This window comes from Lepisma saccharinum, chromosome 4 (assembly GCF_977018435.1).
Source record: "Lepisma saccharinum chromosome 4, izLepSacc3.1, whole genome shotgun sequence".
In the NCBI taxonomy this organism is placed as follows: domain Eukaryota; kingdom Metazoa; phylum Arthropoda; class Insecta; order Zygentoma; family Lepismatidae; genus Lepisma; species Lepisma saccharinum.
In genome coordinates, this window is record NC_139232.1 from 10,544,348 (window position 1) to 10,562,816 (window position 18,469).

Here is an 18,469-nt window from a genome sequence, read left to right on the forward strand (position 1 = left end):
GATCAGCTAATATGTATATAATATGTACCTAATATGTATATGCTTGCTATGGCAAACGAAACGATTTTAAACCATGTAAAGCATGTGAACAAATTAAATGTTGCCATGATACCTAAAATAATAAAATGAAAATCATGAAATTTAACTTTTTCTGAGCTTTTCGATTTTCTCCTCCTTCCGAAAATCTTATAGGGTTTACTACAAAGGGTGAAATTCAATAATTTAACGTAATAGTATAGCAACACTGATGAATATGAAAATGGCCGAAATAAACACAGATGGTTATGTCACTAGATCGTATGTATCAGAAGACAATAATGTGATTTTCATTGAGCAGTTTGTGTTGGATGTCATTGACTTCAGTTCCCAGTATGGTAGTGATGTTAGTATATCGTACACGGCATATAACATTTCGGGAAAACCTAGTAAATTTCCATCGTATGGTGACTTCCCTCAGGCTTTCGTAATGGTGAGTGTTTCCATATATTCATACATGTATTGACGAGGACAAGTTGTGTTGGTACTTACAATTGCTATTTTTTAATTTCCAAACTTATTTTGTCGGTAAAAAGACCAGTGTGACGTGTTGTCATTTTAGTACAAGTCACCTTAGTTGATGTTTATTTGAGGCGTTCACACAAACATTTCGTATCTCGCCATAAACTCTTTCAGCTGTGTAATACAGCCTATATTAAATTTCTTATATTGATTGTGTATTATTAGAATTTGTCCTTGACAAGACTTCTAAGTTTCTTTGTGGCATGTATCGGTAAAACTTAGGCGTTCATGCTATCGGTACCCTTGACCCTCTGTACCCCCTGGAAAAAGAAACATTTTGCATGCTTTATGAAGATTTTGTTGTTTATGAACGTTTTCAGTTGATTTTTGCGGCTCGGGTACCCTTTTCTACACCCTCGATTTTTCGCACATTTCAAATATTCTCGTTACGAAAATTAGTTCTTCATAAGAAACGATGTTTCTAAATAGCGCGGAAATTAATTTTTTTAGATCTACGTGCTAGGAAACTTACGTTTTTCGGTACTACTTTACTATACCTGAGACACGTGGGAATGATTTCTTTCGCACTTTTTTACATTGCTAACGTACTATTCTGCATTCCGGAACACTTATTTAGGTGAAATAATGGAATTTGTAACGAAAATAATGTATATTTCTTACATTTACGAGTACTTACTGTTCTTGTTTATTTCCACACACAACATGGCGATAGCTTACCGTTGATCGTTCGCAAGCTCCTTTACCGAAAAATACCTACTTTCGAGCCGGATTTCAAAGTATGCTCAAATAAAAAAAAATTACAAAATTTTAAAAAAAAAAACACCTCAGGAACAAACGATTGACGTTAGGTTAGGTAAGGCAAGCAGTTTAAATTTTTTTAAAAAGATTGAAAGCACTTTAGGAATTTTAAATTGACTCTTTTACTTACTTACGGGGACGAGGTATGCCTACTAGGTTAGGTTAGGCCTGTTAGGTTAGGTTCCATTAGCACTCCTTTCGTTCAATTTAGCATATACGGACAACATCGGCTTGTAGCAGCAGCAATAGCGCATCGGAAATAATCTTTTAAAAATTAAAAACACTAGGAATTTTAAATTGACTTTTTTACTTACTTTCGGGGACGAGGTATGCCTACTAGGTTAGGTTAGGCCTGTTAGGTTAGGTTCCATTAGCACTCCTTTCGTTCAATTTAGCATATACGGACAACATCGGCTTGTAGCAACAGCAATATCGCGTATTGTGCTCTCTTGCAGAAAGCAAATGACGGCAGCAGCAATAGCACGTCGGAAATAGATTTTCGTATAAAACCACATGATTCGCATTAAAATGTACCAAAACTACATTCCGGAACATCAACAACACTCCAGAAAATTAATTCCGTAAGTACTTTCTCCTGTAAATTTGAAGGAATCCGTCTCAGGTATAGTAAAGTGGTACCCGTTTTTCAATATTTAGATTCCTTATGTAACGTCGAAACGGTTTTGCAGGGATTTGATCATGGCGCATCTTGGATTCATGTCACAGGCGCACGTCTGAACATTTTCTTTTTCTTCTTATCTTTGATTTGTGCAATGGGATAATTTGCAATTTTTTCTTGTTATGAATGACTTGTGCAATGGGATAATTTGCGATTTCACTATATTATTTATGTAATTTATTGGCGGATTGGATATTTGAGACATTGCAATTGTTTTGTGCGACTTTAGACATTGGAATTGATTTGTGTGACATTGAATTAAGACAAAAGGACTAAATATGAGATTGACACACGTTCAACGGATGAAGGACATAGAGGACTTTGTTCAACGAGACATACAGGACATTGTACTTGACTTACAGGGAGATGGTCTGCTGCCCCACGAACCATTTGCGCTAGCCCCACGAACCATTGGCGCTAGGCCCACGAACCATTGGTGCTAGCCTCACGAACCATTGACGCTAGCCCCACGAACCATTGGCGCTAGCCCCACGAACCATTGGCGCTAGCCCCATGAACCATTGGCGCTAGGCCCATGAACCATTGGCGCTAGCCCCACGAACCATTGACGCTAGCCCCATGAACCATTGGTGCTAGCCCCACGAACCATTGGCGCTAGCCCCACGAACCATTGGCACGTGGATAGGTTAGTTCAGTTAGGTTGAGATCGATAGTTAAAATTTGGTGTCGTGTTAGTATCACGATCTAGAAATTGGAAATAATTGTGAACCATTTCAAGCGACAAAATTTCAACTTTAAACGGCTGTACAGTCGTAAATACTTCTTTCCGCACTCCAATTTTTTTTATTCACAAATAGGATCAAATAATGTTCATAATGAAAAAGAAAAAATTCAAAATTCGAGGGTGTAGAATAGGGTACCCGACCCATTTTTGCTTCGCGGAAATGTGTTATTGTGAAGTAAAGTACGTCTGTTACTTTACTGTGAAGCAGAACAGGCCGAAGGCTTCGAGCAAGTGTATAAAGCACTCAAAACGACTTTCCACAACAGCAGCTATAATTTTACGTATTTAGGTTAGGATTGTTTGGTTTGGTATTTATAGTTTCTTTCGATATGTTCTTTCGCTATTTTAATGTGCATAAAAACAGTTTCTACTATAGCTCTTTTCAGTTCTTATGGCGTGCGCTCTAGAAGCTGGCAGGGGGAGCAGGGAACATGCAGCTGACCAATCAGAGAACAGACCACCTAGCGGTGGAGCCGAGAGTTATGCAGTCACGGGAGGAAGCTGCAGCGCTAACTTCGTTCTGCACGTTGCTGTGTTGCCAATTCACCACGTTGCTGATGGTGTTTTGCCCCAATGTTGATTCCTGTTTGTTATGAGCGGAATGTAGGAATAACATGTGTGGGAGTAATTGTTGTCGCATCGTGTATTGCCTAACTGCATTGTTTCTTTGAAAAACATGTATGTGGCATGTGATGTAACATTTATTTGTACTCTCGTTGTTCCATTGGGAGCTTTGTGTTTATCAACGCAGTAAGTATCATACGATGGCGAACAGGAAGGAGGTAGTTCGTAGCCAAGGCAGGAAAATAATCAGTAGGGTTCATGAATATTTTCAAAAGGAAGCAGAAATCAGTGGTCCCTTGGTAAGTGTGCACAAAGTGCAACAGAGAGTGTCAGAAGGTTGTGGAGTGAGTCAGCAAACTGTGCAGCGTATTGTTAGGGAAGGCAAAGACAGTCTTTAGGTGTCGGGTTCCACGTCATTTGATTGATTGATTTAATGCTTTAAGTCCACTTTATGCACAGTAAAGCTAATCAGGACTGGACCTACAGTTTAAAGTGGAATCCGAACCACTATGTGCCTCCACTGGGAAATTAACCCAAGACCCCTTGATTACAAGGCTACGACGCTACCATTGCGCCATCGGGAGGCTCTACATCATTTGAATCACCACGCAAATGAATCAAAAGGAACAGTATCACAAAGGCAATTGACGGTTGCGATAATAATATAATAAGAAGAATTATCCTCGGGTATTATGTAAAGGGTGAATATCCAACACTGAACAAGTTTTCGTTGATTTGCATACACAAATAAGCTTTCAGTGGAGAGTTTTGTCGTGGAGGATACTGAAGTCTATGGGGTTCAAGTACAAAAAGAGCAACAACGGTAGACGATTTCTGATGGAGAGAGCCGATATAGTTAGTTACAGCCAGAGTAACGTTTTTGCGAAAAATGCATCTTCTCAAAAATAAGGAACCTTCGTTGCCCTTTATAGGTATTTTATTTAGATGAAATGTACATACATCAGAATTACGCTCCAATGAAAATTTGGCAAAATGAAGAGGGGTACAGGGGGTTTAAAAGTGCCCGTGGGTAAAGGTGGGCGCATTATTGTTTGTCACGCAGGTTCCAGTCATACTGGTTTTCTAGAGGAATGTAAATTAGTTTTCAGGCCAAAGGCAAAATCGACGTCTGATGACTACCATACTGATATGAATGCTAAAGTATTTACACAGTGGTTTTTGCAGTTTTTAGATACGCTTGACGAAAAGAACATCAAAGACACAGTGATTGTAATGTACAATGCTATACCTGCCGCAAAATTAGTTTGGTATTGAGAGCTGAATGAACACGCGTCACGGTGTTGCCATATCATGCGGTACGGTACGCAGTGCAGCCTTCTGACGCTGTGTCGAGGAAAACGTGTTATGAAAAAGAACAACAATGATGAAATGTGTTATTGTTTTTCGAGGAAAACGGAATAACAATGATGAATGTGTTATTGTTTTCTCTCTTCATTTCCATCTCCCAACAACATTAACGAAATGAGCATTTACAGGTTACCTTTTCAATCCATTCTGAAAATATTGAATATATACACTTTCAATAATCATTTCTTTCCGAAGTCGCCGTTAAAGTCTGCCCATCTTTCAATTATACCGCAACTGAATTGCACAAAGTCAGTTGGTGAGGCGTCTGACTTTTATGCGGGAGACCCGCGGTGGTTTGGGGAACTCTTTCAAATATCCTTAGCAGGCCTCCCCGATGGGGTAGTGGTAACGTCGTCGCCTTGTAATCAAGGGGTTCGATACCCGATGGAGGCATATGGCACAGTGGTTCGGATCCCACTTTAAACTGTAGGTCCAGTCCCGATTAGCCTTCCCGTGCATAAAGTGGACTTAAAACAACAAATGAATGAATCAATCAATCAATCAAATATCCCTAGCGGCTCCAGAGTCGACTCAGCCCAAATGAGTACCTGGGGCAAACCTGGGGTAAAGGCGGTTGGTGAACCACATCACCGCATCACCTCCATAATATGGTCGAGGTCGAGAATGTGTGGAGCCCTACCTCCACATCCCCATATGCCTCCATACTTTATTTTGCATCCATTATTTGTTTTTGTATGAGAATCCCAGAGATTTTATGACTGTCCTTAAAGATGTTTTCCCACCTTGAAAAAGTCCTATAATAAGAGTAAATATGGCGACGAATAGCGTCTTGCTGAAAGGTATCTAAATTTGTTACGCGTTTACTGATATTCCTCTTCTTTCCTGCGGTTGCAGTTTTGAAGCCTCGCATTGATTTATTTCTACCACATTATATTCTTCTTTCCCTGTGGTAACAATTGTGTTCTTAGACACGCCGAAAGCAGCAGCAGTCCTGTCCAGAACTTTATTTACAGAAATGATTGGACCCCCATTGTTTCTCTCTTGCTCAAAATATTTGCGCACAGAACAAACATTTTCCCACGTTTGGCCTTTGAGAGGAATTCCTCGAGTATTGCCTCCTGTGCTTGACATTCTTCACACAAGCACACGACATACTCAAGCAGAAAATTATGTACAAAAAAATAACACACTAAAACAACACGCTATATACAACAAAGAATACTTTAAATTCAGTAAACACTAAACAAACGGACCAGTTAAAATATCACAGCAACGCAACAAACAACACGTCCTGCCCCAACAACATGAAAACTGATCGCAAGAACAATCGCCCGATAAGCGGCAACACCGTGATAAACGTTTTCTCCCTGCCGCAGTAAAGTAGACCCGCTTTCTCCATGTGCTTCCCAAGCGTCAATACCAAACTAATTTTGTGGCAGGTATAGCTACCATTCGGTACAGTTGGAAAGAATTCCTACAACGTATACACTTCATATCATACACTTATCGGTATTCTACTGACCTCAAGATGAGGATAATACTCATACTCAGGCCATATGCGAACAATGGAACGTCTGTATTTCATGGTTCTTTCAATTTCAACTCACCTTTCCCGCTACTCTGGCAATGCTGCAGTCTCTCTATCTAACCGTGTTGTCTCGTTGCACTGGATAGGTCGTTTCCCACCTCTCCACTTCCCCTGCCAGCTTATAGAGCGCACACCGTAAGAACTGAAAAAATCTATAGCAAAAAGTGAAAGTACTCCGAAATTGCAAGTTTTATCTTAAGTGACTCATATTTTAGGATAAAATATCTCAGTTATTTGTGCTTTCCTAACGCTGAAACTACTTTTATATTAGGTAAAACATTAAAGTCTATTGATTTTAAAAAAAATTGACGTAATTCTTGAGGGGGTACAGTGGGTCAATGGCTCCCATGCTTTATTCTTTTGCCCAGAACAAAATGTCTTGGATCAGTTTATTGCAGCTACATTTAACCAGTTTCGAAGTACGTGAGCCAGCATAGACACGTTGTTTTAATTCGAAGCTGTAGTGACATGTCTCTTTTTTTCTTCTTTCAAATAAATGCAGACAGTCTTCTGGATTTGTCCAGGCCTGCTGACTTTGATATACTTTTGATTAGATAGCAGGTGTCTTGGTATGTTTTCAACTCATCTTTCAAAATCAGGGCCGTTGGGTGGGAAATAGATGTCAGCCTAAAAGTGTATATTTCACACATATAATTTCATTTCAGTCACAATAATTTATGTGGATTGTTATAAGGGCATTGCAGGAACATCATAACTTCCAACCGAAGGAGTGTTTTTTGAGGGAGAAATGCTCTGAAGTGGGAAAATATGCCTCATTTGACCCTTCCCCCCCTGCCTTCAAGGAAAATGTAACTTGCTCTCCCCTCACTGAAAAAAAATCCTGAGGATGTCTATGTTCAGAGTACATAACGAATTGTGCTGTGAGGTCAGTGCACAGAGCTCGACACCTAATTTACGTAAAAAGGCAAATTATAGATTTTCTGTTGATTGACAACATACACTGCAAAACTGTTGGAACTACAAATATGTAGCTGTACATGTACAGCACTTTAAAGTGCTCCCCAATTTCCTCACGATGGTGTGTGGTCGGTCACTCGTCCCATACACCGGCCGGAATCTCAGGAGAAAAGTTGTTACATTTCCCCCAAGAGACTTGAACCTACGCATGTCTTATAGCCTGGACCCAAACCATGATGCCTTAGACCGCAGGGCCAGGGTGTGGAACGTTATTTTTTATAATCATCCAGAATTCCCTTACATTTCGAGGATGTCAATAATGGAGTTTTTACAACTAAATTACACCAGTTGGAAAAGAAAACAATAATAATAATCTCACCAAAAAATATAAAATTATGTTTTGTCACAGCAATTGCAAGGTTGATAGTTTAGTTCATTCTCCTTATTTATTAATATTGTAGGGGATTCAAGTTGTTTAATCCACTTTCTGGTCAGATTGGCACTGACAAATAGGAAGGCAGTTAGCATGAGGAAATTTAGTAAATAGCAGCCATGCCCTGTTGTCAATTATCCACCCATATTTATTGTAAGGCGAGGGTGAAAGAAGGAAGACCTCCTCAGTTCTTGGGTCAGTTTTCCTATTTCTCCTGATTACAACTTGGCCAGTGAAATACACATTAATAAATCTGATAAGAGAATTCATCGGTGCCTTGAAATCAAGAGGTACCAGGTTCAATACACGGTGGAAGCACATAGTGGTTCGAATTCCATTTTAAACAATAGGTCCAGTTCCCATTAGCCTATTTGTGCATAAAAGTAGGCTTAAAACAAAAATTCAATGTATCCTGTGACATTCAGTTTGGCAACAGCACACCCATTCTCCAATTGTATGATAGAAGGCTCAGCTATCCTTCCTAATTGCAATTCCATTTAATCAAGGCTGGACTTAGTTTAAAGTGAGAACTGAACCACTGCATGTAAACCGAACATTATGTAGCATTGTTGTGATTATCAGGCTATGGCAGATGGCAATGCTGTTTCTAATGTGAAAATCTTCAGCTATCCTTCCTAATTGCAATTCCATTTAATCAAGGCTGGACTTAGTTTAAAGTGAGAACTGAACCACTGCATGTAAACCGAACATTATGTAGCATTGTTGTGATTATCAGGCTATGGCAGATGGCAATGCTGTTTCTAACGTGAGACCTCTTTATATCAATGGCAATAATCAAGATAGGTGATGTATGTTTGTTCATCAATTTCCCATAGATGATTTGATTTGAATTTAAAATTTTGGGTGCGCCAGCACTAAGGCTATTTTGCACCCGTCACATTATACGGGGTACAGCCCCTTATCGTTACACATAACAACTCTAACGTTGCATAACTAAAATCATAAAATATTAAAATCTTCTGACTTTCGTTAAAAGCTGAGGCTGTAAAGGAGCACTCAGCACAAGTAGGAACAAAACACAGGACAACAGAAACACAATTATACTGGCTATGGGTCCAGTCGCCAGAGCCTCATTAGTCTACAGTCCAGAGTGTACTACGTGGAAGTGAGGTTGACTATTGGGTGCACTATGTGCAAGAAGCACCCCTTACACCCCAATTTCCCATAAGTGAAAAAGATGAACAACATAATGAACACTCATGCTCTGGCAAGATCAGAATTCAGAGACATTGGTAACATTTTGCATTGACTCAGTGTGTTTGATCACAATTGCAGCTGTAATAAATATATTGCTTATTTAAATTGTAAATACAACCGCAAAAATATGCCAAAGGACCATGCTCTCTTGTGTTAAAGTTGTATCATCTCCGACATTTTGTTACCAACTTACAGCTATTTAAAGTTCAAGGGACAGAACTTTGTGAACACTCTGCATTAGGGTTGCTATATATCCCAGATTTTCTGGGACAGTCTCGGAATGTTATCATTTGTCCCAGTGTCCCAAAAAGTTTCCTTGGGATGCACTAATATCCCGGAATTGAGTAGAAAGCAGAAATGATTAGACTATACTCTTAGGAATTGAGGAATTGAATTGTTTAAGGTACAAAGTTGTTTTCTGAAAATTATTTTTTTAAGCCTTGAATTTTTGTGATTTACGTTGCAAAAGAATGTTTTCTAACATTAGGCTACAAGGCAATGTTTTCCTTTTCCTCCGCATCCTTGTTAATCGTTTTGATTTACCTTAATATTTTTGCAGCCCTACGGCATGTTTACTGTACAGGGTGGTCACAAAGTGGACATACCCCCTTCCCCCTTTATTTTCGACACTATGATAGTAAAAGTTGGATTACTTGATATGAACACATACCTGTGTCATTGATTAACCACCTCTTTGACTTCTTGAAGGCCCTTCAGAATGTTATTGAGGGGAACGTCACTGCCCGGAAAAAGGTCTTATTCACACTTACATCACGAAGTGAGCCAAATATGGTGCAGAGTTCGGCCATGCTTCGAAAAAGACGATATCCATACCGATGTCCCGGACACTTAAAACCATGAGGTATGTGTTCATATCAAGCATTCAACCATAACCATCGTAGTGTCGAAAATACAAGGGGGTGGGGGTATGCCCACTTTGTGACCTCCCTGTATAACTAACTAACTCTCTAGCCTTCTTAAACCCGAAGGTTCATGTCTGCAGCAACACAAGCCTTCCATCTGTCCCTATCCTGCTCAAGATCAATCCAATCTTTTCCATCCTTACAGATTTCCTTGAGGTCCATCTCAACGTTATCCCTCCATCTTTGTCTTGGCCTTCCTACAGGTCTCTTACCATCAGGTTTCCCAACAGCAATCCTGTAAACTCTTCTTTCCTCTCCGATTTGTGCCACATGGCGTGCCCATCTAAGTCTTCTTGATTTAATTATTCTAATAATATCTGGACATGAATACAAATTATGCAGTACTAAATTATATAACCATCTTCACTCACCTGTTTCCCTCATTCCTTTTAGCTTCTAATATGTTTCTAAGCATTTCATTTTGATTCCCGGTGGAGGCACAAAGTGGTTCTGATCCCACTTTACTCGTATTATGGTCGATTTTTCAACCATCAAAAATAAGATGGTTCTCGGTATAAACCAAGCTATCTAGTCACTCAACACTAAGCCTGATAATGCACAGTTCCCTTGATAAGAATTATGAATACCTGCAGGGTGTGACGTAGCTTACAATGTCTAAAACAGTAAATCTCTCGTTGCATACCTAAGAAGTTAACGTGTTTCCTTTCATCTACTGTAGTACCTGGTTTCTCAATCTCATGCTCCTAGTTACACCGTGTACATAGATAGACTTACCTAAATAAAAACTGTTTAAAACTTATATCCTGTGGTTCGAGTATTCTTTCTGCCCACCTGAGATGGTTCCAGTGCGAACTTTTGGAGTTCTCATGATGCTCTCAGGAGCTGTGGGTAATTAACTTTGTTCCTGCGACTGCATGTGTCTGTTTGCAGATACAGTGTCGAGTCACTCACACCCCGTAGTCGTGGGAACGTAGTTCACTTGTGCAGAATAACCCCCACTGTTCATAATAGCCCCATTTTGTGTGACAAAATTATATCTTTTTTAAAACACCTCTGTTTTAGAGGAAACTTACGAAAAACTGTGTTTCTTGACAATTGGATTTGTTGCACACCATGTCTAAAATGTCTACAGTGAACCATGATGCATGATGTTCCTCCATTGTTGCTCACCAGGGCAAAGTTTCCATGTTTCTGGAAAACATGAAAGCAACTGTCCCTAGGTTTCTATTTTTTATTAGTTCCGTTTTGCGACCACATGGGAATTATTGCACTCAGAGTGAACCATTATCAGTTTATTTGAAATTACGCACCCAGGTTGTAATCACATGAGCCGATGGGACACGACCATGGCGTCCTAACTGGTAACTCTGCCGAAATACGCTTTGTGCTGCAGTCACACTATCACCGTTCCTATAAAATGCTTTCACAGCGAACTCATGTTCTGCACCACTCCAATGCACCATCATTACTAAATGCAAACCTCAATGATGTTGCATCGGTCCCGGTCCCAGTGTTGCTAATCCTACATTCAAAATTTCCCATTTTCCTGCACCACCTTGTACTTTGTCGGGTCCAGACCCCCCCCCCCCCCACTTCTACAGGCTTCCTGTGCTGAGCAGTGTCCTGGTTTTTGACTTTTGAAATATAGCAATCTTCATAAATATAGGACATTATTTTGTTGTAAATGCCACTAAAAATAAACACTTATATTGATGAGTTGTTATAAAGTGTAAAATGTACAAATGATGGAATGTTTCATAAGTATGTAAAGAATGAGGTTGTCTTCTTTTTCGTTCATGCAGAGAACGTATGGCAATTGGTGGAATGAAGCACCTTCATGCAATAAAGAATTTCAGCCTCAGAATTATGGTAAAATTGTAAGCCAAGACTATGTAGGTGAGTGGATTAACTAATTTATAATTCTTTTAGTAATAAAAAATCTGAAGCCTTAGTATTAAAAAAAATGAAATCTGTTTGTTAATAGGTTAACCTCTTTATGGGCATGCTGATGTCAACAATTTTATTCAGGGAATATATTTTCAGTGAACATGAATTCTGTGTGATTTATTTTTGAGAGGTAAAAACTTTCGGAGACATCATAGTTGTTTTGAGTTCTTACAAGATCAATGAGGAAATCATTGAATAAAAAGAATTTTTTACTAACCAACAACATAATTGGAATCCTTTACTAAGAAGCTTACATGTCAGTTTTGAGTATCTCATACAAAATTGTGACATTTAATTTGTGATTAAAATTATCCAATATGCCATCTGGTGGAGTTTTCAGGATCTACTCTATGTAGGATACGTTGTGTTGGAAATTGAACCTTTTTTTTTTTTTTTTTTTTTTGCTATAAAGCATTTTATAGGTCAGAACAAATGAAAAAGTTGTCATGTGTTTCCACCCCGTTGAATCAACAAAATAAAATTTGCAACTAAATCAGGGAAAACGTAATTGATTGACAGAAAACTGGCATGTGGATAACACTGAAATTCGACAAGAAATTACGAAGAATGCACGAGTCTGCTCACTTTATTTTTCAAGAGATAAATATATATTATCGTGAAAGTAAAGTTTTAAATTGTACTTTATAAGTAAAACATTTTTTTTTTTGAAAAGTCGTGAAGCATCTTGCCCAATGCATCCATGTATTATGTATGTATAAAATTTGCAACACGTGCAAGTCGATTAAGTGCAAAGGTGAAAATAGTTTGAGAGTAACCAGAAAAAGAAAATGCACATGGTAATGTTGCTGTTTCATTCAGTGCCATGTCCTCTTTCAGTGAGGATTGCCTGGTCATGAAATCGTGTATATTATTATTAAACCAGCCTTCCTCTTTCGAGACAGAACTGCAACAATATGTTCGCAATTTTCTCCTGCCCCCAGCTTTTCAAGTACAGGTCAATTTCAGTTCTTTACAAATCATTTCCGAGAACTCCAGTTACAACATGAGGTGCAAATGATACAGCACTGCTTTGAAGGACCAGTGTGTATACATTACTTTCGTCTCCGTTTTCTGTGTTACTTTTGGTTATCTGCACAGCTTCACCTTCGTTATAGTTCCTGGTATTCACATCATTCTTGCAATGTTTAACAATATCACGTAACTTTAATGTTTCTTCCATGGACCATGACCACACATTACTCTTACCTACTACTAACTGAATATGTAAACAAGGGATCTATCCTACATACAGCTGCCATATTGGAAGCAACACTAGTGATACAGGTGGTAATTTTATTCGTGAATAGACGTGAATTTTGTAGGAAATCTTTGAACTTTGGTGTAATCATTTTGAACATTTTATCATTATATAATTTATTTTCAGATTGTGAGAATTACCCTACATGTTTTAATATATGCATTAAAAGTGTGGTAAAATTGATTTACAAATATTGCTATAGTGCAAACACTTTCTTAAAATAATCATCATAAAATATTTAGCCTGGGAAGTTGGCAATTTTTCTGAAAACCTTCCAACTCTACATGAATTTTGTTTCTAGACTAACTAACTAACTCTCTAGCCTTCTTAAACCCGAAGGTTCATGGCTGCAGCAACACAGACCTTCCATCTGTCCCTATCTTGAGCAAGATCTATATACTCTTTTCCATCCCTACCGATTTCCTTTAGGTCCATCTCAACGTTGTCCCTCCAACTTCATCTTGGCCTTCCTATAGGTCTCTTACCATCAGGTTTCCCAACAAGAATCCTGTGAACTCCTCTTTCCTCTCCCATTCATGCCACATGGCCTGCCCACCTAAGTCTTCTTGATTTAATTATTCTAATAATATCTGGACATGAATACAAATTATGTAGTTCTAAATTATGTAACCTTCTATCTGTCTCCTCACTAGGGGGTATCGAAAAAAGCAAATTTTTTATGATGCTTTTGGGGTACAGCGGAAAAGTTGCCTCTATACATAAGTAACTTCTGTTCAAAATTTCACCACCCTAGGATAATGTCTTCTGTTCTGGCAAGGGACGTGAAATTTCAAAAATTTAGTAAAATCGGCAATTTTTTTTTTTGAAATTTTTTTTAAATTTCACAGCACTTTGCGGTAGTGTGCAAAAGTTGCACCTATGTATGGTTAATTACAGTGCAAAATTTGGCGCCCCGCGGACAATATGTTCTGTTCTGGCAAGGAGCCTGAAATTACCCAAAAATCGACAAATACACTGTTTTTTCATTATTTAACTAACATTTATTAAACATAAACCAGAATTGTCATACACTCGCATACTATTAGATATAAGAATTAAGAAATAAGTATTCAAAATTAAAAGTACGAAAATGTGTGTTTTGTAGGTAATAATAATGTAAAATATGTGTCTTTAGGTTTTGTACTGTCTCTTGCACCTAAATTCAGGCATGGCCTTTCTCGATTTCAGAGTGCAGCGAATAAATCCATCCCGTTTTTTATGACCACACACTTTCTTTGAGGCCTCCGTAACCAATTTTACTGTTCTTTCCACAGCTTGTGTGTGCCATGGGAACTTTGTAAAAGTCCAGTCAATTGGTATTGGTTCTTTCAGCATACTTTTCAAATCTTCTGTAGTCACATCATTCAGTATTGGTGGTGGAGTTACTTCGCTGGACGACCAGTCAATTACTTCGATATAGTCGTTTGCTTCGAAGTTTATTTTTGGAATATCGAACTTTCTAATCCCAACGTGTCCAACCGTCTCACATGATTCTCGTGCTTTTATGACTCTTCGAATGCCAAGGGCTCTGATATGTGTTCTCTTATCAGTCAGCATCGCGAGCAGAATGTTTTCTGGAGATGCGAAGTAAGCATTCCGAGAAATCACTGGGTCGATGACGTTGCGGTTAACTTGATCCAAGTATCTGGATGACTGAATGAAATGGTAAAGATGCCGAGCTCCATCCTTAATTGAATGATGGATTTTGATGCGGAACCAAGATGGCACATACACCCTGATAACGAACTCTACTATGGTACATAAGTTGTCTGATGGTTCCGTGGTGGAAACATACAGTCTTAATATCCTGTTGGCTGTTGTCAACCAGCGTGAGCTAACGGCGAGAGCAATATCCCTCAGATACTTCTGGTCCTTACTCAAAGTGGATATATCATCTGATGGCAATGTGCAGTTAACTGGCTCAAATGTTACCACTGGAAGCAGCTCACACGCCTTCAAAGATTTTCCAATGCAACCAGTGTAGGAATTGGGTCCGGAGGTGGGACCATCGAGGGACTCGAACAAGTGGCGGAGAGGCAATTCGTTGAAATGTAGTTGACAAACAGCCCATTGCACAGCTCTCCCGATCTTCAGTTCAAGACGACGCAGTACCCCATTGTGAACTCCAGTATTTACGACCGTTCCATCACACCCTAGAACAAGAATATGGTTTAAACCTCCGGGCACTTCTGCTGTGATATAGTCGTAAATACTTTCAGCAATGGCCAGACTTGATCCTGAAGCTGGTGTAACATGACCAACGTAGCTAGATCCTGGTTGTTTCACCAAGGAATAGTGTTCCTCTACAATTGTTCTTTGGTAGTATTTATCATCCTCCTTTTCTGTTGACAATGTTTTGTCACGTCAGCCATCGAAGTAAAGTCCTGTTAAATGATCATTGTCAATGTCCGAACTCTCACTTTTAAGCTCTTGCATGGTTCGATACCTTTCTCTAGCAATTTTGTTCTTATCAATCACTAAAGATGTATCCGATTCAGAGACTAGGCCTACGTCGTGCAGAACGCTAGAAGCTATGGCAGCCGTGGCTTGAAGCGATACCCCAAATCTTTGGCTTATTAAGGCGGTATTTGAAAGTTTCTTTCGCATTTGCGAAGAGGATGAAGTCGACGGTCCGGGATTGTAGTCGTAGTCATCAGGTTCAGGTTCCTTATCCTCATCCATTGCCTCATCATCTTCTAATAACGTTGATGTTGATGAGAGCTCATCACCATCAGGCTGCGATGAGCAGGATGCAGTAGATTTAGAACTACGAAAGAATTTTTTTGTCTTCCTTTCAGCACGTGCTTGGAGCTTTTTGGTTTCTTGCAAATCGAGAGATCCAATGCACATTAGGCACTTTGTTCTCTGATCAGCAAGAAATGTCTGTTCCTTAAAGGGAACCCTGGATTCCTTCGGGCAATTGCAGTCTGTAAACGTGGAGCACTTACAAGCTGCTATATCAAAAAGAAAGCATGATTCTTCTTTAAACTTCTCCACCCTTGCTTTAGTTGCCATGCTTTTCTCTATTCTTTTATAAACAGCCTTGATATCGATATATTTCTTGTGATATGCATGAATCATATCAAGGACACGTTTCTTTGAAACTGTCGGAATGGAAGCATCAGAATACAGCATTTGCAGCTTTACACAAACTTGCCCTGCGATATAAGAAAATGCGGGTTCCTTGTTACCAGTTGTTTCAGATCTAAGACGCCACCTTTCGTAAATGCAGCATTTAATAACATCCTCTTTTGTTGGAAGCATCCCAGCAAAATCTGTCGGTGATCCGAAAATTGGGCAGTCTAATGCTCCTCGCTTTGAAAATTTTGAAGATTTTGCCATGTTTTGTTGCTCACTGCTAGCTCAGTTCACGACCTGTAACAAAAAAAGATTAATAATTAATAATCATTAATTAATAATCATTAATTAGTGGTTAATGATAATCTGGAAAATCTGCTGCTAACATAATTGTTAATAAATCATATTTATATCTAAAAGTATAATGAAAAAACAGTGTATTTGTCGATTTTTGGGTAATTTCAAGCTCCTTGACAGAACAGAACATATGTCCATGGGGCGCCAAATTTTGCACTGTAATTAACCATACATAGGTGCAACTTTTGCACACTACCGCAAAGTGCTGTGAAATTTGAAAAAAAATTCAAAAAAAAAAAAAAATTGTCGATTTTACTAAATTTTTGAAATTTCACGTCCCTTGCCAGAACAGAAGATATTATCCTAGGGTGGTGAAATTTTGAACAGAAGTTACTTATGTATAGAGGCAACTTTTCCGCTGTACCCCAAAAGCATCATAAAAAAATTGTTTTTTTCGATCCCCCCTACTCCTCACCTGTCTCCTCATCCCTTTTAGGTCCAAATATTTTCCTAAGGATCTTATTTTCAAATGCTCTCAATTTATGTTCCTCTTTCAATGTAAGGGACCAAGTTTCACACCCATACAATACTACAGGCAAAATTACTGTTTTGTATATTTTAACTTTTAGTTTCTTAGATATTAAACGAGAAGACAAAAGTTTATGAAGAGAGAAGTAACATGCATTTCCTGAATTAAGCCTACTTTTTATTTCCTCTTTAATATCATTTTCATTTGTTAATATTACTCCTAAGTATTTGAATTTGGAGACTGGTTCAAACGAGTTGTTACCAATAATTAGATTTTGATTATTACCTAACACTTGGTTTCGGCCTGTAAGCATATATTTAGTTTTCTCTTTGTTAACTTCCAAACCTATATCTTTAGCAGTTTTGAAAAATATTTTAGCATTATTCTTAATTGTATTTATATCATCCCCTAATAAGTCTACATCATTTGCATATGCTAACAACTGAGTCATACCATTTAATTTTAGACCTTCGTTAGTTTCTTTTACCTTCCTAACAGCATATTCTAAGGCAAAATTAAAGCGCAATGGAGATAATGCATCTCCTTGTTTTAACCCATCATGAATTGTAAATTTGTCAGACACATTAATACCCACACAAATTTTACTTTCTGTTTCACTGGTGCATACTTTTATCATACTAACAAGCTTCTTAGGTATTCCAAACTCGTTGTTTCTAGACTAATCACTTTAATATTGATTTGAAATGCCAATAGTTTTTATATTAGTGGTACTTTGAGTCAATTGATAACATAATACATATTACGCAATAAGTTGTGGTACAGAAGAGGGTAGCCAGGCAATTGCAATGAACACAGTTAGAAGTAGTGAAAGGGCGATGACATTTTAAACCTTCCATCAAATTTAAGGGTGACTTAACACCCCGTACAATAACTCTTACAAGAGAATTATGTGAAATATTGATATTTTCGAATAGAACACTGATTCCTCTCACACTTTCTCCAGGCTTGAGACTGGCAGGGTAGCTTGTAAACGTATTTGCATTACAACCACGTTTAGGTTAGGTTAGGTGTACTTGTGGGTTAGTCATCCTGATCATTGCAATTGTCCTGCCATTAATTTGTAAAATGATATTCACCATCAAAATCATTGCAATTGTCCGTAATTTTGGATTCATTGCAATTGTCTGCCATCGCAATTATCCTAAATTCACAGAAGAGAGCAAGAGTAGAGGAGATAGCATAAACGTTCTCTCTGGTATTTGATATCAACATTAATATAAAATCACAAGAAAGTTTAAATTATGTTTATAAAAGTATGCAATGTGCCATATAATGTTTCAATTTTCAGTTATGTTTTAAATTTTGAACATTGAATTTGATTTTTTCTTTTAAATAGAAATGTTTCAATGTGATTACGTGTCACGATAATCATTCATTTCACCTATTATATCAGTACCACATTATACCGTAATGTTCTAAGTCAGTTCTCTGCATGTTTTGAAGTTCCAGCAGAGACTTATACTTGTCCAATCCTTGATTTGGCCAATATTTGATTATATTTTATATTGTGTACAAACCCAATATTGCAATAGACCTCACCAGGAAAATTCCAGACAAACAAAATCCATGCATCAGATGTCCTTTTTGCCTGGATAGACATAATCACATTATTTCCACCTTAAAACAAGCATAATATTATTTTAACCATGGCCAACAGGAGGCTA

General features: G+C 38.2%; 1 protein-coding gene across 1 annotated transcript in view; it reads left to right on the forward strand.

Moving 5' to 3' along the window:
* Positions 1-259: 259 nt before the first annotated feature.
* The window catches only part of LOC145986372 (F-box/LRR-repeat protein 4-like), a 67,457-nt gene continuing 49,247 nt past the window's right edge, over positions 260-18,469 (forward strand). Inside the window, exons 1-2 of the mRNA XM_083120290.1 lie at positions 260-469; positions 11,478-11,571. Coding sequence (XP_082976416.1) covers positions 260-469; positions 11,478-11,571 — 304 coding nt within the window. The remainder of the gene's footprint in view (positions 470-11,477; positions 11,572-18,469) is intronic.